This window comes from Micropterus salmoides, unplaced genomic scaffold (assembly GCF_014851395.1).
Source record: "Micropterus salmoides isolate LMB-PRFRI ecotype aquatic unplaced genomic scaffold, ASM1485139v1 Ms_hic_scaffold_196, whole genome shotgun sequence".
Taxonomy (NCBI): Eukaryota; Metazoa; Chordata; class Actinopteri; order Centrarchiformes; family Centrarchidae; genus Micropterus; species Micropterus salmoides.
In genome coordinates this window covers 4,523-28,387 of record NW_024041106.1, presented here as the reverse complement: position 1 = coordinate 28,387, position 23,865 = coordinate 4,523, and the positions used below count along the sequence as shown (strand labels likewise).

Genomic DNA, 23,865 nt, shown 5'->3' with positions numbered 1-23,865 from the left:
GGTCTGACAACACAAGATGAATCACTCCCAACTACTTCTGCCTTCGCTGTTGCCTGCCGGTTGGGGGGAACTATCTTGACAATCGGTGCGACAGCACTGGGCGGAGCTTGAATATTGAACTTGTTAATGTTGTCTGCGGTGATACCATAAACACTGCAATATGAAGACTCACATGACCGCCACCCGTTTCCATCCCTGAACAACACACAGGTCAGTAAAGATACCGCTCACTTTACATGATGCCCCTATGAGTTCTTCATTTCTGCTAAACTGCTGATGTAAAAAAATTAAAATAAAAAAAATTCTGCCATAGCTGCAGTCTCGATCATTCTGTAATCTCGTCTGAAATGCTTCCTTCCTCCACGGGTTATCATTGCAACCCCAGCATTTACAGGAAGCAAAATGTAATTTCATTGTTTTAACCATATGCCTGAGTAATGTGAGAAGCTCTGAAGGATGCACGACCAAGCTAAGCTAATCCTGTTGCTGCTTGTAAGGCAGAGATGACTGACAAATCACCACGCGAAGGGATGTGTCATGAGTTGCCGAAATGAGGCTTTTGCACGATGTAGCCAGATGCATTCCATGATATGAAATTAGTCGTGGGTCATGTAAAAATATTTCTGTGCACTGCATACAGCCAGGCAATACAGTATGTGATCCATTTAGATGCACCATATTCATACATAATATTTTACTTCAAATTATTATATAAATATTAATTCTTAAACTAGTCAGAAGTGCTGGTCAGCAACCTTGGAGCACAAGTTCAGAGATATTGATTTCAAGCACACTCATGCAGGCTAATTATATGGATTGACAATTAAATTGAAGGCTCCATTACAATGTTAAATGTCTAGCTCACTTCCTTATGGGGGGATTGTGGCTGCAGGTACAACTTTGACCCCTTTCCCTCCCTCTGCCTAGATGTTTGTAAAATCAGCCCACATTTTATGTGTAGGTGCTGTAACTGGGGCAAAAAGTAGACATGGGGAATAAAAGGAGGAGGGAGGATGCCAGCTGAGACCCTCATCCCTATACAACTGCCAACATCAGACTAAAAAAAAACACACAGAGAAAATGGCTCAGTCTGTGAGGAGGCCCAAGATTCTAGGAGCCATGGACCACGAGCCACAGAGGGACATGACCAGGACCAGCTACTTTGGCAACGTCAAGACCAGGTCAGGCCTCTAAATACCTGCTGGATTACTGGAAGGAAAACAAAGGAGAAAGCTCCAAGTGGACATGTGACATGTTTGGCTGGCATCTGCTATACAGATTTAAGCATGCTACAATTCACTCTTTCATTATTCTATTAATTTCATAAGAAGGGTGTCGTGTCCAGTACCACTAAGCAGGTGTCAGACTACAATACATAAAGGGTCTATTTTTATCCGCTGTTGTCACTGAAGGACTCCATCATGTGCGTGAGAGCTGCGGCATGTTGCCAGAAACTTCCCTGGCCATCGCGCAGACGACTCCCACTCCCCTATAAATAACTCTGATCAGACTATGAACGCTGCTCTATACAGCTATTTACGCATCAAATACTCGAACAACGAACCCTTAAATCCCTGCAATTAAAGGGGAAATCCAAATGTATTTTTATAATTATATTATTATTTATATATATATATATATATATTTTTATAATTCTATTGAATATCCACGCTCATATATATATATATGAGCGTGGATATTCAATTTGACCATAAGGAGCGGTACATGTACAGATGATGTAAACTTAACGAATTAATTCTGAATAAAGACTGAGATGTGTTTGAAAGCTGCAAAAGCTAGTATGTGGACCTTTGAACTTAGACTATTTTGTTACTATAATTTTGTTGTGTATAATAATTAGTCGATTGACAGAACATTTATTTATATAACTTATAATCACTTTGATAATTTAATCATCCTTTAAGAAATCTTTCCAGCACGAATGCCAGAAATTCCCTGGCTCCTGCTTTTGAAATGTGTGCATTTGCTGCTTTTCTATTTCTTACCTGATACTAAATTGAATAACTTTGGTTTGTTAGATAAAATGAGCAATTTTAAGATGTCACCTTGGTTTTCCATAATATTTGATGGCCTTTTTTCACAATTTTCCAACTATTTTATTCTATAGACAAAAAATAATCAGTATAAGAATGTAGATGTATTATAGGTAGTATTAAACACCTCAGTATTTATTTGTGAATTTGAACCTGCAGCAGAGACTGTGGAGATCATTGTTGTCAATAAAGAAATCAGCTGTTTTATAGACATTGGAAAAAAACAAATCGTATGATACATGACCATATGATTCCAGTGAACTCATAAAGTGGTTTTAATGGAATAAGAGGACCTTTTTATGACTTACATGGACTGAGTTATTAATGCTTTGTTGTTTTTTTTAGCATAAATTTAGACTTGTGTGTGCAGATGTGTAACCTACTTAAATATAAGATAATGGATTCATTTACATCTTATCCGTTTTTTCTGCTCTCTCTCAGACTGGGTTCCAAGCTCCCTCCTGGCGTCTCTCAGCCTCCGCAGTTTGCTAAGCGGCCCTGGGAGACTTCACCCCGTGTGATGGAGGAGCCAGCAGCCAGCAGCCAGCGGCAGAACCAGCCCATTGTGGGCCGGCCCCTGAACCACATCCCCCACATCAGAAATCCCAAACTGCGACAGTACTACCTGCAAGGTGCTCCTGTGCTGTTTTCTATCCCTGGGCAGGGAGAGGTGCTGTTTGCATCCAAGTAGAGGCACAGGAGAGGCCGTAGGATGAACTCCAGCTTGAATTTACATTTCATAATTCTCACACTTTAAGTTAATAAAAGTTATTTTCATACATAGAGGAATGGCGAGCATATGCGCCATAGTGTATTAATCCTGTTAGGGGCTCTGCTTCGTCACACGTGCAGGATGTTCTGTCACAAGGCGTGACAGAAATTGTTTTTTTGTTTTTTTTTGCTTACAGGGACTTCATGGGATTTAAACAATACTGCAGTGATGCAAGAGCACAAGGATGGGTCATCAGATAACAACACAAGCTGCAGGGTGAGTCACATGTTTTTGACTTTTCAGGGAACAGGTAAGAGAAGAATTGGGAAGTTTGGGAAGTTTGACAGGCAGATAATGGATTTATAACTGCATCTCTATATAATCTGGTTAGGTATGCTGGAGGAAGCCTGTGGCTGCTCGTAATTGGTTTCACAATTTATAGTCTTTAAAGTGTTTGATAAAGAGCGTCCAAGGTTCACAGCTGTCAGAGCCGTTCTCGAACACCATGAGAAAACAGAGTCTCTTTCAGAGCCTCTGCCACAAGTACAGCCGGAGGAATGTCTATTCAGACGTTTATTCTAAGGTATTTGTCAGCTGGGTTTGTGTGCTGTTTCTGTCTGCCTGTGAGTATTATCATGAATCTGGAAAGGGAGTTAGCGCTTATTACTCAGCGCTCTAGTCTGATTTGTTTCACCTTTGCTTGGAAATTTACCACATCATCCTTGTTTATCATCATCTTTCCTTTTCTTCCCTTCCATGTTTCCTCTCGCTTTCAAGTCATTAACCTTTCACAGCTTCTTTTAGAAATAGATGATTTTTCCTGGTTGCAGTTGTAGCATTCATATTTTTGAGCCGAAGAGGAAGCACAATGTAAAGTTGCCAGTTTATTAGGTACACCGACCTAAAACTAATGCACTCTAACACAACAACCCTGCTTCAGTTATTGTTGAAACTGTTGTTGTAAAAAAGGGGTTGATTCAACTTCATGTATTTTGTAGTGATGTTGAATTGTATTGCTTTATACTAAGATTGAATGTTAGAAACACCTCTCAGAGTGTATGTTGACAGTGAAAGTAGTGATTTAAAGCTGCATATCCTGCTTTTTTAAATTTCTGAGCAGCTTGTGTTTGTAGTCTCAGAAGTCATGTTTTAAAACAAGGGAACGTTCAAATCACACATACAGATCCAGACACATCCACACGTTCACACACATAAAAAAACTACACCGTTTTTTCTTTACTCGAAAATAGTAATGTATTATATTCACGCGTTTGCATCCAGTCTGTTCTGATTCACAAAGGTTTGAACTGATTTAGAGTGGAAGAACTGCAGTGAGACCTGCACAACAATAAAAAACCTAATAATTATAGAATTATTAATAAGTAGTTCCTGAATATCTCAGAATCGAGGACTGTATCGATGATAATGGAGAGTTACAAGAGAACAGACTGGGAGATACTAATAGGTCATTACATACTGTAGTATTAGTTCATAAATATCTTTGTGAGTGCAGTTTTGACGATGGATGCAAAATATGTTGTTCACCCCCAAAACAAACTCACTTATCTTACAAATGAATTTAGAACACCTCCTTGAGAACTGGAGTGTGATCAGATTTTTTGTATTTTAGGGTCTCCCTGAAGACACAGTGTTCAGCGTGTCATCTCAGTTCAGCAGTAACAGTAGGTCCTCGGCAGAAGGAGGCAAAATGGGCCACGTTCCCTCCCATTCCTCTTCAAGTGTACCCTCCTCCTCTGCTTCCCTCCTCTCTAGAGAGGTAAGAGTCAACTGTAAGCACATGATGGAGCTTGACGCACTAATTCAGTGTGTGTATTACATGTGTAAAATGATGGCACTGTTTTTTTGCCTGCTGTGGTTGACTGGATTTGCAATGCAAAACAGGACATTTGACCTCTCTGCCTTATAACATCGGCTACGAGTTTAGCTTTGGGCAGGAAGTGTTGCTTCATCTTAAACTATTTCAGGCAGTCAATACCTCACCCAGACACCTATCCTTGTGAGCAAACACAGACTGATAATATGTAATTTGTACTCTTTATTCACAGTCTTTTTAATGGCATATATTGTAGCTGTAAAAATATTCTTCCAGCCCTCATCCAAAACCATCATGAGTCACATGGAGCTGAGATGTCACTACAAACAAAGAGAAGTGGGGGGAAAACAGGCCTGTAGAGAGAGGAAGTAGTCACTCTTGTCACCGGGTTATAGTGTGTATCTATTTCAATGTCAGAGCTATTCTTATCATGGCTTTCACTCTGAAGCAGCTGGTCGTACCAAAGGGAAAGAACACTCCCACCGGTGGAGGATCGTCTCAGCCAGAACTGGACTCTGATCTTAAACCAAAGCAAGAGCGGGTTGCAGATCCAGACTCTTTGGATATACTCGCTGCTCAGCCTCCTTCCCCCTCACCAGACGCAGAGTATGACAAACTACTGGTGAGTAGAAAAAATAACTTCGATGACATTTTCTGTAATTCAGAAAGCACTAATTTTGCGATGTGCTATAACATACACGTGTTACTGTAGTGAAGAGCAGTGGAAAGTAAAGTACTCTAGTACTGTACACTTTATACTACTTTAATCCACTACATTTGTTTTACAGCTGTAGTTACTAGTTACTTTTCATATTAAGGTTTTAAGATTGGGGGTTTGTAAGATTTTACATAAAATACATTACATTGATAAACATTAAGTCAGTGATTTCCAATCATGTTGACCATTCTCCCCTCTAAACTTTGGTTTCATTTGAATAGCCATTGAAATGGGTCAAATTAATCTATTATTTACATTACATTTATTCATTTAGCTGCCGGTTTTATCCAAAGTGACTTACAAGGTTTCGAGAGATGCCTTTGGAGCAACTAGTGGTTACATGTCTTGCTCTGGGACAAATTGGTGGATGTGTCACAGTGGAGAATTGAACCCTGGTCTCTCACACCAAAGGCATTAGTCTTATCCGCTACGCCATCGCCACCCCTATTTCACAACAAGTCAAAGATTAAAGAAAAGTAGAAACAAATTTGTGTAGCAGAACTTTCTTTTTTCTTCTTTTCTAGCCCCATTAATTATCTGACGACACCTCATATTATCTCATGACTCTTTGGAGGGGCCTGACCCGTAGGTTTGGAACCAGTAGACTAAACCACCTAACTGTTTACAAAGTAAATAAATCAGCTCCATGTTGACCAGCTACAAGTTACACATTGAGGCATCAGTATAATATAATATATATATATATATATATATATGTGTGTGTATATATATGTGTGTGTGTGTGTGTGTATGTATATGTATATGTGTGTATATATATATATATATATATATATATATATATATATATATATATATATATATATATAATCTCATAATGTATCATTCACAGGAGACATTTTACTGCATAACAAGTAATTTTATTTTGATACTTAGGAGTTTGAATTCAAGAATTTTACTTGTCATGGAGTATTTTGAATCTGTGGTATTGGTACTTTTACTTAAGGAAAGGATCTGAGTACTTCACTTTTCACCACTTGTAGAGAGAAGGATGAAGAAGCGTTCCTTAGGTTTTTGGGTTAAATGATATATTGATATATCTTGCCACGTACATTTAAGAATAATTTGTTGAGTCTAATTAAGTGTCAACTGAGAAAACTTCAGTTGACTTCAGCTTTCACATTTCTTGCCCAAAGACACTTCGACACGCACGGGAGCCAGGGATTGAACCGCTGACCTTCCGATTAACGGCCAACCCGCTCTACCTCCTGAGCCACAGCCGCCCCGTAGCATGACAGCTTTTATTTTATCATAAGGCTTATTTTGTTAACACTGATGTGTACTGCTGACAGGATGTGGAGGCGGTGCCGATGCCTGACGGACAGCTTTGCTTACTGGCTCTGCCACCAGAATGCTGTCAGGGGGAGGGACCAGAGGCCATGCAGTACCTCAAACTGTTCTGTCGCTACATCACCGACCGTAAGGTGGGTGTGGGAACTGCACTTGCGTCAGATCTCCATTTTCTACACGTGTAGACATATTTCAACATTTCCTTTCCCTGTCTGTTAGGGTGTGGTTTCCGGTATCCTGTTGGTGACTTCTAATAAGATCTTCTTTGACCCGTTTAAAACCCATCCTCTGGTGAAGGAACATGGCTGTGAGGACTACCTCCTGTCGTGCTCTGTTGACAATCTGGCATCTGTCTCCTTCTTCTCTGACATCTCGAATATTCACTTCAACACATCCCAGCAGAGGTCAGCAATGATTCTCTGTTTCTAAACACAACACACAAACTCACTGGATTAGATTACATGTAAAGTCAATACAAGTGTTTTTTTTTTATTATTTTCTTAATAGGAGAAAAGGAAAGAAAATGTTCCAGAAGTTGAAAACTGCCAAAAGGCGAGCAGGCGGATTCCCAAACCAGGAGGAGTCAGTCCCTGCTCTGGTGTCTGTGGCTCCGTCAGAATTGTCCAGTCTGGCTCTGAGTCTGACCAAAGAGTTCTCTGAGGAGGAGGGGGCAGAGAGCAGAGACATGGCAGAGGCCGAGGGGGAGCTTGATAGCAGCCCGCTGGAGGTGCTGTCAGAGGCTTCTGTGGGTGTCCTGGGGGTGGCTGTCCTGAGCAGTGCTACCACCTTCTGCTGTGGAGGTCAAGAGGAGGCGAGCAAAGTGAAGACGGAGCGGCTGCACTCCTCTGTGAAGAGTCAGACCGCAGGTATGGACGTGAATTCAGATCAGTCTGAGAGATGGTTTACTTTCTTGTTTTTATTTCATTTCCTCCAACTCTTGTACTTGTTTACTTTCAGCGCCTCTGAGGTCATCAGCAGGTAGTCCCGGCAGTCTGATGTTTGTGCGACTGCGGGCTCAGCCGTCTGCAGGAAAGAAAAAGGGTGTTGGAGGCCTTCAGCTGGGGTTGGCCAAAACCTTACCCAGAAGGGATTCCTGGCTTGCCCTCTCACAAGACAGGTACAGTAATGGCCCTAGTCTGGATAAAGCTCCAAAAACACTAGAGCCTACATTTCCCATAATGCAACTCATTAGCATCTTTCATTAGACTCTGCCTGCCCAATAAATACCATCTTCATTTAAATCCCGCACTTCCAGTTTGTGTTAAAAAGTTTATATCTCATGCCCAAGCCAAAATAACTCTGATGACATCACTATCACACATCAGGGTTATTATTATTCAGACTTTTGGAAAGCTCCTTCAGAGCAACAGAAGACATTACATAACTGTTTTCATAGGCTGTGTAGAACCTCACCTGAACCTCCCTGTCCACATTAACATGTTCCATTGTTCCATCGACTTGCAACGCTCAAACTGCTTCAGATGAATATTTACTTTCTCTGTTAACTAATCTCTCATCACTCATTAAACATTGTCAAAACATAAGCATCACCTTGACTATAGTCCAAAGGTAGCTCTTTTGAAAATAAATCTGTCAACAGTTAGTTACATATGATTCAATCATGGTGAAAGGGCAAGTATGGCATCCAAACAGTAACCAAGTAACAGTAATCAAGTGTGGAAGGTAAATAAATATAATTACTATATATAATACTGTATTACCTGTACTGCACAATTTTGAGTTACTTGTACTCAGTTATTATTTAGATATACATACTCAATACTTGAGTATTGATTTTACTTACTATACTATACTATAGTTCTGTTTCACTACATTTCATAGGCAAATATTGTACTTTTAACTCCACAACATTTAATTCACAGCTACAGTTACTAGTTACTTTAAAAAACAACATTTATCAACAAAACGTGTGATCAATTTATGAAGATTATGTATTTTTATGGATGGAACTAACACAACACTAATAAGGTCCTTCTGAAAAATTACATACTACTTATGATACTTTTAGCACGCTTTAGTTATCAAGACGTATGCTCTTACTGAATGCAGGACCTGCAGTGCTTCTTTACTTGTAATGGAGTATTTGTATAGTGTGTTATTGCTACTTTTACTTAAGTAAATTACCTACATGCTTACAATACTATTATGTAAATGTTACACTCTCTTCTAACAAGTGGTCCTCTCTGAAGAGGTGACCATTTAAAACAAACAACAAAAGAAAACCTGAGTACAACACTGCCTCAGTCAAAGGAGAATTACTGATTTAAGAATATATTTATAAAAGTACCTAAAAGTTACATTTAAAAGCATCTCAGTCTCCTCCTGGTTACGTCTCTTCTCACCATGTTGACACAGCTGTTGGGGTTGTTTGCCATTTTCAACATGTCTTAGCCGGTGCTTTCTTCTCCCCACCGCCCCCCCGCAGCTCTGATGAGCTGTATGCCTACCTTACACACTGTCGACCAGATTTATGTATACTTGAGGGAGGAGAGGAGGAGGGGGAGGCGGACCACGACGAAGAGGAGTTTGTGCTCATAGAGGACAAAGAGGAAGAGGAGGAGGAGGATGAAGAAGTGCTCCAGAGGCACCGCAGCTCAGGTGACGACTGGGAGGTGAGTGTTTACTTTCACAGGAGAGAAGACTTATTGACTCAAAAAATTTGAGTTTTCAAGCCTCCAGACATTCTAGAACGAACCGACTTCTACGTTTTGTTTTGTATTTTAATGTGTTGATGTTTCTCTGCAGATGGTGTTGATGGAAGAGAGTGAGGACAAGCCGACCCTGGTCATTGACAGGGATCCTGAAGGTCTCAGTAATATTGTAGAGAGCAGCCGCATTTTAGAAGCCGCACATGTCCGAGAGGTGAGTGACACACACAGCATACACAGACTTTTCACGCACATCTTCAGGGTTCTTATAACTACTAACTTGGCTGCTTTGGAAAGAGTATATTTCAAAATCATGTTGCATCATTAAAACTTATGAAACACTTATGATATTTCTCCAATGACCCTTTTCTTACTTTTAACAAAAAAAATCACATTGACAGTCTTTTGGACTGCAAAAGGGACTTCAGCTGGACTTTGCGACTTTAGAAACGTGTAAATCAGTTGCTAGGAAAGATCTGTAGTGTTGTCCAATCAAAAGCGATCAACTATGTAAACAAGAAGTGGCTGTAACATCACCAGTAATATAAAAATAACAGTTTCAGGGGGGCCAAGCGATATGTTAAACTTAAGTGCCAATTGTTTGTGAATGTAGGTGTGACTTACGTGTGCATACATGGGGGAATATGTATTTCAGAAATAGTTGTATTAATTAAGCAGTTTAGAAGTAGAAGTACATATTTAGTTTAACGTTATAACTCTTCTGTTTCTTTAACGTACTTGGCATATCTGAATTAAATAGAATCTGTGATGATGATGGTTAATAAGCCTGCTGAAGCTGCACCTTCAAGTGTCAGTAAAAAAAGCAAGAGGTTTCTCCCTTTTTTTCCAATTACAGTTTTCTTGGGGAGTCTTGCCTTTAATGTGATTTTGGGCTCTAGAAATAAAACTGACTTTAGTAGAATATAATCCATATTACATGTAGACTTCCTTCTATACAACTTATAAATTAGCAAAGTAGTTTTGTCAGATGGTTCAGTCAGCCATTGAAAAGTTAGCTACACCAGGGAGTTAAAGTAGGAGGTTAAATATTTAACAGCTAAACTCTGTAAGAACTAGTTCGTGTGGTGTAGCAACACTTGTGCTTCAACCACACATAGTTAAATTCAGAAGAGCTGGTGCGACTGGGTCCAGAGCCAGAGCAGAAGAGTGCGTTGTTTGTTGTGTGGATCAAAGTTATGCTAATTTAGCTTTCAATGGCGCATTAAAATCCCCTTCTTATTGTACACAAAGTGCTACGTACCTAGCATTTAGATGTCAGATGTTCATAGTTATGCTCCTTCCTTCCTTACCTTTGTTAAATGTTTCTTCCCTGCTTTAATCTTTTCTCAGCTATGTAAGGAGCTTCCCCCCAGGACTGTCGGCTACACCTGGCAGCTGGCTTACAGTACGTCCCGTCATGGCTCCAGCCTCAAATCCCTCTACAGAAAACTCAGTACCACAGACTCCCCCGTGCTTATAGTCATCAAGGATGCGCTTGATGAGGTAAAACACACCTGGACGTTATCTCTGATATCGGTTATAGATGTTTGTAATGTCTAAAAAATTGTTTTGTTATTGTTGCCGCCTCTTGTGGATTTGCTATATCAGATATTCGGGGCCTTCCTCTCTCACCCTCTGAGGATCAGTGAGACATTCTACGGCACAGGAGAAACCTTCCTCTTCATGTTGCATCCTCGCTTCAAGGTAAGCCACCTAACAGAAATTTAGCATTTTATGTAAAGTCAAAATGGCAGAGTGCTCTAATTAAATAACTAGGGTAAGATAGCTGCATGTGACAAGTAAGTCGAATCTGCCTTTTCCCTGCAGTGCTTCAGATGGACAGGAGAAAACTCCTTTTTTATTAAAGGAGACTTGGACTCCTTTGCTATTGGTGGAGGCAGGTAATGCATTCAGTTTTATGTTCTACCTGGAATTTATTCAGCAGATGTGGTTAAAAAAAAGGGGGGAAAAGACACATTTCTGTAAAAACCATTTCTTTTTCTTTCCTACTCTTTGTCTCTTTTTCCTGCAGTGGTCACTTTGGTCTGTGGGTGGATGAGAATTTGTACCTGGGTCGCAGCAGCCCCTGCTACACCTTCAATAACTGCTGCCTCTCCGAAACTGATGACTTCCGGGTAATGGAGCTAGAAGTGTGGACGTTCAGCTGAAGAGACCGAGCGGGCCGCTGAAATTCTCTTTGACTCACCTCGTCCCTGCTGATCAGCTTTTATGAAGACAGCGTTTATCACTGAGCAAAAACAAACACAGCCACTCATTCATTTCGTGGTTACATATATGTCAAAAAAAAATCTACCACAAACTGCTGAATCATCCGTGTGATTAACTGCTGTGGATTTTAGTGAACTGAAATGAACTGATCTTGAGCAGCTCGATGTCCCAGTGTGGACTGTTTCGTGGTTGACTCATTCCTGTGGGTTTGGCAACCAAGCTGAGTTCAGCTGAACTGAGCGGAGCTGAGCTGTTATGAAACTGGATTTTTGAATCCTCATTTTTGAATGGAGTTGGTTACAAGTCTGAGACTGCACTTTGCTCTTAATGTGAATCAGTAACTTCATGATGTCTCATCGTTGATCGTCCGAACATGACAGTACACCTGTCTCTATAGGTAATGCATGTACCCACTTTCTCTGTGTTCAGTTGATGCTGGACGTTTGGAGCACACATTAGTCTTCTTATGAATAGATTTCTCTATTGAAAACCATACAGCACGTGCACAGCCCACAAATACAAGCGCCCTTCATCAGACTCCAATCATTTTATGGGTGGTATAAATTAGCATCAAAGACAGCAGAAATGAATGCTGAAAATAATCGTGAGGAGAAAAGCTTCCCAACTGAAGAACATCTGTATTTTCAATGGATCTTAGTCTCATTCACGACTATTCTGGACTCTTTTCATTCCAAGTGCTGACTCATACGCCACTGTGGTTTCTGAACATGAAAGATAAAGCTCGAGAATTAACTTCAAATCATTCAACTGTATCCGTAAAGTGCTGTCACGCCGAATGCTTGATCTACTTGACTTCTACTTTGTAGATTAGTTAATAAAATCAGCACAAAGTGAAAATGTTAACTCTAAAAACATTTGTGTGATTGTTAAACTGTACTGTGCGTGCTAAATGTTTCCAAAAAGAACACAATTTCAGTTTGTAAGAGTAAAACCGGTTTTATTTGACCACAGAATAACAGTGTTGCCCCCCTACAGGCTCAGAGCAGTCAGATGTTTCACCCTGTATGACCTTGAAAGTCAAATTCCAATTTATCAAATTTCCTTGTTACTATTTCTAATTAGTTTACCTGTTCCCCCCCGTTTTCTTCCATTTCATACTTAAGAACAGAAACTAGGACCTGAAGAGGATTTATTTTGTAATGACTGGAAAAGGTGATAATGAGACAAATTGTGAAAAAATAGCTAATTATAGGTCCAGATTGTCATCAAGGATTGCCTGCTGTCTAGCTAAAGACACAAGAAAATACATAGCTTTGATTGGAGCCAAAAAGAGGATAACTGTATACAGTAACATGTGCCTCTCGTGATACTTTGACTATTTGGTTCCATTCGAGTTACATAAATATGTAACTAATATGTAAATGTAATGTAAATGTAATGTAAATATGATGTGGCACCCAACCTATGCAGGCCAGCTCCTGTACATATTAAAAACAATGTTCTTTGTGTGGTCACATCATCTTCATCAATATTAAACATTTGGTTTCAAACTCAAAATACAAAAAAAGCAACTGAATTGATTGCTTTATGTGCCACAGTCCAGTTTCGTTTATTATTTTTTTCCTGCTGCTTTTTGTCCACCGAGTCAGAGAAGGGTGTTCCCCTCCAGCAGCCTCAGCATTAACATCAGGCGTTGCCCGGCCCCGAGAGAGCTTTCAGGCAAAGTCTTCACAAACTGCTGAGACACAACTAAGAGGTAACAACTGTACCAGTCCCGTCTCTGGCTCAGCAGCATGGGAAAAAAATCACTCAGTCATTATTAAATATTGCACATGCAACACCAGAATATAAAAAGAAGAAATATAGGATGTTTCGGTACGTTATGATGCACTTGTGATTTGTCGTAGGAATGGCCTCTGACTACATTTTATATAAACATTAATCAGCAGCTATGAGCAGAGAGAGCAGATCTACATGTGTTTACGTATCTGTTACTGCTCAGTGTGCATGTATACTGTACAGCCAGTAACATTACGTTTGAGATGTAATATTTCCCTGTAGGTCTATATGGACTGTCACAATACAAATACAGTATATAAAACTTTATGACCAAGAGAGACGCCCACCTAAATAAATAGTAACAAAAAAAGACAGAAGGCAAAAAACTTTTTCAGCTGCCAACACTGATTCGAACACGTGTCTACATAACCGTCGGAGGGTTTTCCTTATCTTAGATCATTGCCCAGAGGAATGACTATCGTTTACTTCACACAAACACAAATTACTGTGCAATGTACTCCTTGGCTTTTTCCAACCCCTCCTTGAGGAAGCTGATGTAAGTGGATGTGGAGGGGTCTTCAAACCCGCCAGAGAAGCTGAAAGTTGCTCCTTCCTCCTCTGGTTTCATGGCTGTCTGGTCCAGGAAAAAGTTGGCATTGATGTGGTGGACCTAAAGCCAAGCACAGGAGGCAGATGAAAGCCTTTATTCATCCCAGAAAAATAAAACTATAGATTATATCAGTAAATATCACATGTCATGACAGTGGGACTAAAACTACATGAAATAATTTAAGTACAACTGGGATGAAACATTCTTACCTCAAAAGTTAAAAGGGGACTTTGACCTAATAGGTTCCAATTTAAGCCTTGTCCTTGATTAAATTTATTTACTTAGTAATGATTTCATCAGGGGTGCTTCTACACATGATTTCCTGGATGTTTCACACATTGTAGGCTTTTAAAAGAGTGAAACACTTACAATAGTTCCATTTGGCAGTGCCACCATCATCTCCACTGGGAAGCTGTACTTCTCCAAGTGTAAACGGGCCTTTTCACTCAACGCAGGGTTCTGCTCATCAGCCTGTTTAAGAGAAGAAACATTAAGTACAGCATACTTACTTAAGATTTGAAAATGACACAACTGTACTCCATGTGAATAGAGTATCATGCATTTTTCAGTCAACTGATGACTGTCTGAATGTCTTGTTGCTCTGTCCTGACTGCTCACCTGCATGTTCTCCAGCTCTCTGACCAGAGACCAGCTGCTTATGAAGCTCTGGTTGAGCAGGGCCAGGACGGGCGAACTTTCCAGGACAGTCTCCCGGAGAGTTCGCCCCGAACCTACAGGAGTTGCGACAGAGGGGAGACGGAGATGAAAAATACACCAAAGTATACAATTCAAAACCCTTTATGACGAAATGGTTATGCTTTTAAAAGTGAGACATGGAGATTCTGCTGAACAGCGGTCATGGTGTAAGCAAGGGACAGCAATAGAATAATGCTAAAACGCTAACATTAGCACAAGTGGAGAAGAGTCATTGAGTCAATGTGCGCTATAGCTAACATTAGCCACCACATGCTAATGGTCAAACCAGACCGAATAAGGCTGCTGCTGCAAAACCACTGAGGGTACTGAACTAAATTAGGGTGTGTTTTATTGCCTATGAATGCAACTTTTTATTTGTAAGAGGAAGAATGTGTTTTTTCCTTTTTTTTTGCTCTGTGACAAACCAAGTGGCCTGAAACTTGAAAGTGCAGTCTTATCTTCACAGTTAACACTGATATAAAGTTGATTTGATATAATAACAGTAATAACAGTTAGATGTTTCTACTGACTGAAGATTAAACTAACTGTGCCAACGGGCTCGCAGACTGAGCCCTGCTTGTGCCTGAGAAACAGAGCTTTTGAACCATGTCTTATATAAACCTGTTTTTACCACATTTGGATGTAGTCCGTTTTTTGGCCTTGTACTTTAAATCTTTTCTCAGATCTCAGTAACAGAGTGCAAAGCTGTGAATCAACCGCATGTTAATGATCCCACCTCAGCAGGACTGGTCGTCCAATGCTCCCCAAAGCAGAATGGAATGCACCAATTTCTTCTCTGCGTCAGCTCGCTCAAAGGCTTCTGAAAAAGGCAAGTAGGGCACCTGGGTAGGAGCACAACGAGAACCATGAAAGCAGATGTGAGGACAATGAAAACAGCTGTGTTTAAGCAAACGTTGCGTTGAGTAAACACTTTGTGGATGTTTACCTTCTTGAAGGGGTAGAGGGTGACATCCAGGCGTCGAGCAGCTTCTTGCCGACTGATCTCTGAGGTCCAGTGGATGTCCTCAAAGACAAACTGGATCGGTTCAGCGCTACCATCTCGACTGTCGATGATGTTGCCCTCCTGGTCCATGATGATGGAGGGTGTGGACGGGCCTGTGGACTGCAGCTCTAACTGTAGACACATTAATAACTTTTTATACAATGCATTTATAAACATTACATAATTCACTGTGACTTTATTTTTGATTATCTTAGAGAAATGATTTTTATTATCTTTAACATATTTCAGGTAGAATTAGTAAGTTAAATGAAAAATTAATACCTTGGGCTGCACTAAGATAAGAACAGGACGCGCTGGAATATCACATCAATGAAGTAATAATACATGCATCCTTTCAGTGAATTGCTGCAGCTGTACCTGTGGCAGGTATCCGATGTCCACCTCCATGTTGCTGCTCTCACTGGCACCGTACAGCCACTCCATGTCCACATTCAGAGACCTGGGACACAACAGGACACATCACACCAAAGCTACAGCGGCTGACAAGACGCCAAGTGGAGACTGTATGCACAAAGGTGACGGCCCGTGTGAAGGATTTACCGGTCTCCGGGGACATAGAGGTGAAAGTGGCGGACATGAGACGCATCTTTAGACAGAACAATGTTGCCGGTGAATTGCCCTGGCGTGAACCAGAAGGGGAAGTCTGGAACATCATTGAGCTGGAATTCTGCGTGAATCCTGTCAGAGGTGAACAGAATGAGTAGTTAGCACCGCAAGATGTGTGACAGTAAGTGACAGGAAAGCCTCCGTGTAGCCTTTTAAAAGTACATTTCTAGCCTCTTTATCACAAATTGTGTATACTTAACATTACTGCTGACCACTTTCCAAACCATCAGTTATAGATTGATTCCAAACCTTCCAGTCATAGGCTTTATTCCACAGTTTATAAATAGATAGCTTTATATTTGCTAATGTTGCATTACTGTCACACGGAAATGTAGTTGTGAGTGAGGACTGCTTTGAAAACTCCCTAAACTCTGACATCTGAAATTTGAGGCTGCCGCTAAAAAGTACAACAAGGCGTCAGCACAAGATGTCTGAAAGTCAAAGTTTTGCATTAAAAAACGTTGCACTTCACATGAGGTGCTGCAGTGCTGCTTTGAGCTAGTTGAGTGGACTCACTGGGGTGGATCAGTCTCTGCATGCTGATATTAAACTGAAACCAATGGCTGCCTGCCAAGGAGGACATCACTTTCATAGTATGTTCTGGACATTAGTCAGCACTAATGTAAAGTACACAGAGTGTTTTAGTTAATAGGTTAAAAGAGAAAAAACCTGAACCCCTCCTCACCTGAAGACGATGTCATAATAAAAGTCGTTGTTGGCACGAATGCAGGCGACTGTGCCCTGAGGAGCAAAACGTGATTTGATGAAGGGCCGAGGGTGGAACATGCTCAACAAGGAGTGGATGAGAACCTGCAGCGGGATAAGAAACAGCAATCAATATGCAGTAGGATTGTCCCAAGTCTCAACCCAATCGGACGCTAAACAGTGTGAGAATCAGTCTTTGGGATACCTCTTTGCCCTTCGGCGAGGGAGGGTGGTAACGATTGTTGGGCAGGTATCCAGTGAAGATGTTGAGCTCGCTGGGAATCACCCACCACGTGTCCCCCACTTCGACCTTGTTTTTTGGGGGCAAGAAGACCCTGAACTGGCTGGCAGAGAAGGAGGAAGATGGCACTGCTGGGCTCTTCCAAGAGCGCAGCCCACTCAGAGAGCTGTGAGACACCTGCAAGAGCATGATGAAATCAACTTACTCTTAGTGCATTCTTCACTAGAAAGTTTATGTTCAATTAAACAAGTCTAAGATGATTACAAGTTAAATCTCTGCTATTTCATTGTTGATTCAATTCTTGCAGACATTTTGAATGAACTGCCTACACCAAGAGCTGACTCAGAGAGACACAATTTATTGCAATATGTTTCAATAATAATTATTATTTCCAGTAATTTGAAGTATCTTGTTTTGATGGTTAGTTTTAAAAAGTTTGTCCAAGCTTTCAGAATTCACAGTGAATGTGTATTTAAACTCTTGGTGCAGGCTCTTCTGTGGAAGGGCATGTGTCTTTTAACAAAGCAGTCAGCTTACAGCGCCTCTACAGTAGTGCAGAGAAAGAGAACAATAAAACTACTACAGTTTGGTCTTGTCTTACCCCAAGGAAACCATCCTTGCTTTTTGTCATGGAGTCGAGCAGCAGAGGCTGCATTTTGGCCTCCAATGTCAAAGTTTCTCCATTGGGGTCATGGGTCACTTCCTCCTCAAAATCCACCGGGGGTGAAATTCCTGTGTGGAAGCCACAGGGATCAGAGTCAGCATCAGTGGAGAAGGTGGCAAATAAATGTGCTGTTCAGCAAGAAAGATAACGTGATGTACCTGTGAGTTTCTCAGCAATAGGTTTAAACTCCTCCGGACTGAGATAAAGGTCATGGTCGGTGTCTAGGGAGGAGAAGAGAAAAAGCCCCTCGGCACCCAGAGTCCGAACACTCTCTTCCTATTGGATGGGGGGATGTGTGTTAGACTGATCCTTATTGTCATTTTAACATGCATCAGCGATTTTCAATGCAGCATCACAGCGTGAGCTGTCTCAGAACAAAAAACACAAATACTAACTGGAGTGATAAAAACACTGTTATAGAGGCATGATCTAACATTATGTAATAACATTCTTATAAAAAGATGTTGCTGTTACAGTTTTGTCCCTGGTGACAGACCATTAATTCAACCTCAGCAGTGTCGGCTGGATAAAGATCAGCCCAGAGGCCACAGATTCCTAGCATGTGTTTCAAAGACCACCCTTTCCCAGACAGATGCGTGCCTACTAGCGCCTGTACAATGGAGGGAAAAGGGGGAGGGAGGCACAAGAACAACTTGGAGACCCTGTGTAGCCAAACAAACGTAGATTAAAACAAGAGGTTGAGTTTTACCAGCTGTGGCACAGACCCAACCGCCCTCTAATAAAACACCATGGGATGGAAAAACTGCAGATGTGGTTATTTAGTGGCGACTGATGTATGGCAAATAATTAACTTACTCTGAACACACCTTTTGGGGAAAATAGTATTGAAATCTAAAAACAAATTAATTACATTGTACCAGACAGTCAATACAAAGTTTATATTAATACAGACATGCATCTTATTTTAAAGAGCCATTTATTTTCCAAGTTGGTTTCAAGATAAAAACAACACGAAATTAAGATCACTGCTAAATTATGAGACATGTGTAACGTTATTACAGATGTGGATCTCACATGACGTTTGAGGAGCTGGGCATCCAGGTAATACTTGATCCCAAAGGCGAGAAGAGGGACAGTAACGAGTACGAGCAGAGTCCACGGCCCCTTGGAGATCCAGGATCCAGAGCCCGGACTCCGATGCCCATTCTGAGGGGAAATCTTGCTCTCATCTTTCGGCGTTGTTTTATCCACGTCTGCGGCCATCCTCGACCTCCACGGCAGCTATTTAGACGAGGGCATTGTCGTCGACTAACGTACGAAAGGGCATCCAGCGGTAATCGGTTAGTGTGAACTTTCTCCTTAAAGTGTTTAGAATCTACCGACAGTTCTGTTTTCCTCTGCCCGGGGACCGCCCGTCTTTTTCGGTTAGCTAGCAGCACAGATTTCTTATTTCCCACATCAAATCCAGGGACATATGGACGAGGTTCAAATGCGTCAAGTGAGCAAGTAATAGCCAGGATAGAACCGGATATTTGACGTCCGTGTGCTCAAAATAAAAGCACTTATGCCTAACTAGCTAGCCGCAGTTGTGAACTCTATCAAAACGGTCGAAACGTTATTCCTTGTCTGTTTTCCAACAGCTGGTTACGTATTAAACTGTAAGTTTGTGAATTCAAGGTGTCTGCTTGCTTATTATTTGATTTTAAAGTTGGTCGCCCCTGACATACTCTTTATATTCCCGGAGAGACATCCTTAAAGTCAAGGAAATACTTTTGAATATACAGCACGCTCCCGTATAACAGGCAAGGTTTTCTCAAAACACCATGTTTATGACTGAATAACGGAGTAATGTGCGGACGGGGTACACTATTTGGGCCCCCCTAAATGTAGCCGCCAGTATACATTCAAGGGCTTTATTTTGAAAGTGATGACCGGAAGTTTGTTTGGATTCTCTCTAACTTAGCAGACGTTGGGAGCTGGGACAGAAGCCACATTTAAAGGGGCAGGCTTGCATTGTTCATCCCAGGAATGTCTGCTAACAAGCTTCAATTATACGTTTCTCTACCAAGGGAGACAGTCATTAAATATTTTGTAACTTCACCAGTGGAAATGAAGGCTTTGTTTCTACTGGAATTTTAACACATCCTCAATTGGGCAGTTTTATAGTCTCATTTTACAATAACTTCATTTCACATGTGCTTTTTTAGATGTGTTTGTTCTTCATAAAGAGGAAATATGGGGAGAAATTAAGCAAAGGTTAAGCACAGGTTATGACCATAGTGTGATCAGGAGTTGTGCTCAATTCAACCGAAGAGTCCTTCTTACATCGTTTCATTTAATATTTTTAGATGCAAAACATTGGCCTCATTACAAATTTCTCAATATTCGGCATGTCCAGTTTCCTCAATTCAAAATATTATGTACAAACAAAATGACAGTTCAGCCCAATCATCAGGCTCTGTAAAAGTATCCAATAATAGATCTGCTCTTTTTGTCTCGTCTAGTGTCAGTTACTGTGTCCTGTTGTATGGCGTCTTGTCTTGTAAGTTGATTGTGATCTTGTCTAGCACTATGGACTGTGAGAAATGGCATTTCGTTCATTTGTGTACCTGGTATGTGGATGAATGACAATAAATGTAAATGTAAATGCAAAATGTCCCATATGAATGCAAACTGGCTAAATCCACCCTGTGTTATAGTTTATTAGCAATCAACACAGTTCTACACATACTCAATATTTACATAGGTACATGTTGCATTACATTACCCAATATAAGGTAAGGTTTTCCTGATCCTGGTGATAGCCAGAAGTCTTAACAGCCATGCTTTAAGTGTGTCACATAAAAAGCATTTAACAATGCACTCAACATTTGTGACAGCAAGGAATAACAGAAGCATTATCTATTTTGTTAACGCTTCTGTTATTGAGTTTATCAGTCCATGTTAAAGAGGGCAGCTCTCAGTCCATGTCCTCTTCCACAGGCTGTGTCTTCACTTCAACAGTTTTTGGAGGGATGTAGGAGCCCATACCTGCTGCTCTCTCTGCCTCTGCCTGGGTGTAGGGCTCCTCTCTGAGCTGTTTCAACCTGGATGGAGAAAGAAGAGGTGCTGTAGAAACAAGCAGGAATACATGGCCACTGTGCAGTTGTACGGGGCATAATGTTGTTTCAGTTTTCATTTTCAGTCAAGAAATGTGTGTATAACAGAATACATGGGTGGGATATGTTGCCTTACCGTCTTTTGTGCACTTTAGTTTTAAAGTGCTCTTTCAAGGATCTCATATCCACAAAATATCTCCTGCAAGACATGAAGTTCCACAGTGTTAGAAGCTAACTTACTAATGTACTGTTTTATTATTATTTAATCAGATTATTTAATTGAGATCAGGATCTCTCCAGCAGAATTCATAAGACACACAGCCAGTCACACACAGTTCTGATTTTTATGACAGCAATTCTTGAATTTGCAAATAATCAATTTGAAGTTAAGAATCAGCACTATTTGTTTATCTGATCCTGTCGGACAAAAGAAAATTAACGTACGCGCAGTGTAAGCAGTAGTGTTGTGCACATCCTGTCACATCGTAGTCCACCTCCTGATGTAGCAGCTTGGATGCAGTCTCAGGCTTCATGTCTGAGTGGATCTGGTCCAGGTCTTTGGTCCTGCGCTTTGTCTTCCATGTCTTTGAGATGTTCTTCTTCTTGTCACTCTTATGGTTTCCTGTTTGTTTGGACTTCCCCATTGCGGATCCTGCAGGATCGGATGAAATAAGACCAACACAGAAACTTGGTAAAGTTGCCTGTAGATGGATGGACTAAATTATCACCACTATTTGGCGATACGTACCGATAAAACCTGTTGAATTAATCCTGACCTGACTGTCGACTAACATTAAGAAAACAGAAACTCCAGATGTCAGCCAACGTAGAAGTTTTAACACCGAACATGCTATTTTTGTGCCACCGAATCGGGTCTTGTGGACAAAAATGTGTGCCCAACTTCAAATTTCAGCTCAAGACAATCAGCGATACAACAAATTTGCTTCTAAAATGCCATTTGTATATGAAACTTAAGCTTTGCTTACCCTTCACACGTGCGGCCAAGATCGGGATGAAATTTACTTCCGGGTCAAGAAGCATTATGTTATACACCTGCTCACCCGTAGAGAGCGCCACATGCCAGTGTATGAAAGAAAAAGATACGAAAAATAACGTGGAGAACATTAATGATAAAACCAAAAAGTTAAATTTGTATAAGCGTATAATCTTTTTGTTTTTCTACTGAACCAAACTCCCACTTTTATATAATTAAGCGCATGTTAAATAAAAACGTATTAAATGTGTATGCAAAATTAAATTGCACACGTTTGCTATGTTATTTTAATGCGCCCTGCTAAATGGATCAATCAGGTATGCGAAGCTACGTGACATGTTACATTCCTGTGCTCTTCGTAACTTTCTAATGTCAACGTCACCTCGATTAAGGTGTTTTGATCAGAAATGCTAATAGTATGGCAATAACAAAATGAAACCTGTAAGAGAAGTGTATTTACTATTGTCGTAAGCTGTATCGTTATATATGTATCTTTATAGACTCCATGATGAAACAGCAGGACAGGAAGAAGGCAGGAAAAAGAAAAGCATATACCGACCAAGGGTTGAAAAAAGGTTTATAAAACTAATTGCAAGTAACAACAACAACGACGGCAACATCCAAATACAATACCAACAAACTTAACGTCACATTTATACAAGTTGCCCCCTTATGCCATACAGGCTATGGTTAAGGTGTAGTTCAACTGACACATTTTAATATTCCGACAGCACTTGAAGGCGGCGTCAGACTGCACTGCATACGCGCCGTGGCGGAGAGCGAAGATGGCGGAGAATAATGTCGAACCGGAGCACGAATGGAGCGACCGGGCCCTGGACACGGCCGAGGACACTCTGGTTGCAATGGAAACCCTGCTGGCCACACTAAGAGCCTTCGAAGACGTGCTCAGGCAACAAGACTTATCCATAGCATCTTCCACGGAGTACTGCGACAACTTCTGTCAGGTAATGTGTACATGCAACATCGAAGCTAACTGTTAGCTTAACGTTAGCTCACTCAGGATTGTTTTTCTCGCAGCCTGCAAGCTAGCTAATCTGCGACGGCTGCTGCTGTTGGCCCGCTAGCCACCTGGCCAATTTTAGGTTCGTGTATCGCCAAGGAACGACTGCACAGTGCGTATTTTTGGACACATTCACGTGTGCATATAATTTTACACTAAAACAATTTACTACAATTGGCCCAATAATAATGTAGTTACGTTGGCAGATGAGTGATAACGTTGCCTGATTCAAGTTGATACAGTACGTTAAACTCTCCTTACTTTCATTGATATAATAAATCGTTTAGCTGCATCTTATTTCAAAGCAAACGGGAAAAGAGGAAACCTGAAGGATATTTGCATGCGCATGGCATTGCTATAGTTTGCACATTATGCATAATTGCATGTGTTTGGGGCGGGGCAGAATCGGGGTATGTTTGGTTTAATCACATTTTGTAGCTAGTTGGGGCGTAGCTATTACTGCGACATGGCATTTCGGTAAATTTTCAGTAGTTGCGCTTGTCTGTTACCTATCAAATTTTATGTTCTTTGGTTGTATAGTTTCAAATTCTGTGCAGCTGAGCACTTGTTTGTATGTTTGAGTGGACTGTCAGTGTTGTGGATCTGCCATGATGTATTTTTTCTCTCATCAACATGCATAAGAGATGTATTCTTATGTGCATTACCTTATGGATTTGTATAGTTAATTTTAAAAACAAGTATTCGTATAAGGGAATCAAAATGGGGAACTACCCTGGTTTCCACTTTTTATGGTAAACTATTTAACTACTCCCAACAACAGCTGTCACTTTCATTTTCAATGTTTAAGCCAAAGTACATGTTCAATCAGAGAAGAGCTTCCAGTGAAACTTCATTACCAGTTAGAGTTGAGTGTTGTAGAAGAGAGTAAATCATTATCCAGCTCACTCAAACAGTTGTTCTGTCTTAAGAGAATAGCTACAGGAAAAGTGTTTTTGATAGTTTGTCTTTTAAAGCAGTACT

The 23,865-nt window shown here is 40.7% G+C and overlaps 3 protein-coding genes and 1 long non-coding RNA gene across 9 annotated transcripts; 1 reads left to right on the top strand and 3 right to left on the bottom strand.

Annotated features, from left to right (window-relative positions):
• Positions 1–100: 100 nt before the first annotated feature.
• LOC119911208 (nuclear receptor coactivator 7-like) lies at positions 101–12,999 on the top strand. 4 transcript variants are annotated; one of them, XM_038730018.1, is made up of 16 exons: positions 101–210; positions 962–1,181; positions 2,496–2,686; positions 2,963–3,042; positions 4,397–4,543; positions 5,052–5,222; positions 6,629–6,760; positions 6,846–7,030; positions 7,134–7,492; positions 7,584–7,743; positions 9,073–9,259; positions 9,393–9,509; positions 10,646–10,798; positions 10,904–10,999; positions 11,123–11,196; positions 11,328–12,999. In XM_038730018.1, the coding sequence occupies exons 2-16, from the start codon at positions 1,081–1,083 to the stop codon at positions 11,461–11,463; spliced, it is 2,289 nt and encodes a 762-aa protein (XP_038585946.1). In that variant the 5' UTR covers positions 101–210; positions 962–1,080; the 3' UTR covers positions 11,464–12,999. The 4 variants fall into 4 exon arrangements, with proteins under 4 accessions (XP_038585946.1, XP_038585944.1, XP_038585947.1 ...); XM_038730016.1 differs by having other exon boundaries at positions 5,049–5,222; XM_038730017.1 differs by having other exon boundaries at positions 128–210; positions 928–1,181; positions 5,049–5,222.
• On the bottom strand, positions 7,550–9,073 carry LOC119911210. Its single transcript, XR_005445831.1, has 2 exons — positions 8,935–9,073; positions 7,550–7,649 (listed from the first exon to the last, which is right to left on the bottom strand). It is a non-coding gene; the product is annotated as an uncharacterized LOC119911210 (long non-coding RNA).
• On the bottom strand, positions 12,462–19,273 carry LOC119911209 (selenoprotein N-like). Of its 2 annotated transcripts, XM_038730020.1 has the most exons (13): positions 18,846–19,273; positions 18,307–18,420; positions 17,969–18,086; positions 17,748–17,878; positions 17,111–17,323; positions 16,886–17,010; positions 16,135–16,272; positions 15,952–16,033; positions 15,517–15,705; positions 15,307–15,412; positions 14,493–14,605; positions 14,244–14,345; positions 12,462–13,934 (listed from the first exon to the last, which is right to left on the bottom strand). In XM_038730020.1, the coding sequence occupies exons 1-13, from the start codon at positions 19,032–19,034 to the stop codon at positions 13,767–13,769; spliced, it is 1,788 nt and encodes a 595-aa protein (XP_038585948.1). In that variant the 5' UTR covers positions 19,035–19,273; the 3' UTR covers positions 12,462–13,766. The 2 variants fall into 2 exon arrangements, with proteins under 2 accessions (XP_038585948.1, XP_038585950.1); XM_038730022.1 differs by lacking the exon at positions 18,307–18,420 and having other exon boundaries at positions 18,846–19,271.
• A 1,176-nt stretch (positions 19,274–20,449) lies between these two features.
• LOC119911212 (zinc finger protein 593-like) lies at positions 20,450–22,011 on the bottom strand. 2 transcript variants are annotated; one of them, XM_038730024.1, is made up of 4 exons: positions 21,856–22,011; positions 21,314–21,521; positions 21,006–21,068; positions 20,450–20,857 (listed from the first exon to the last, which is right to left on the bottom strand). In XM_038730024.1, the coding sequence occupies exons 1-4, from the start codon at positions 21,992–21,994 to the stop codon at positions 20,731–20,733; spliced, it is 537 nt and encodes a 178-aa protein (XP_038585952.1). In that variant the 5' UTR covers positions 21,995–22,011; the 3' UTR covers positions 20,450–20,730. The 2 variants fall into 2 exon arrangements, with proteins under 2 accessions (XP_038585952.1, XP_038585953.1); XM_038730025.1 differs by lacking the exon at positions 21,856–22,011 and adding an exon at positions 21,618–21,813.
• Between the last annotated feature and the right edge of the window lie 1,854 nt (positions 22,012–23,865).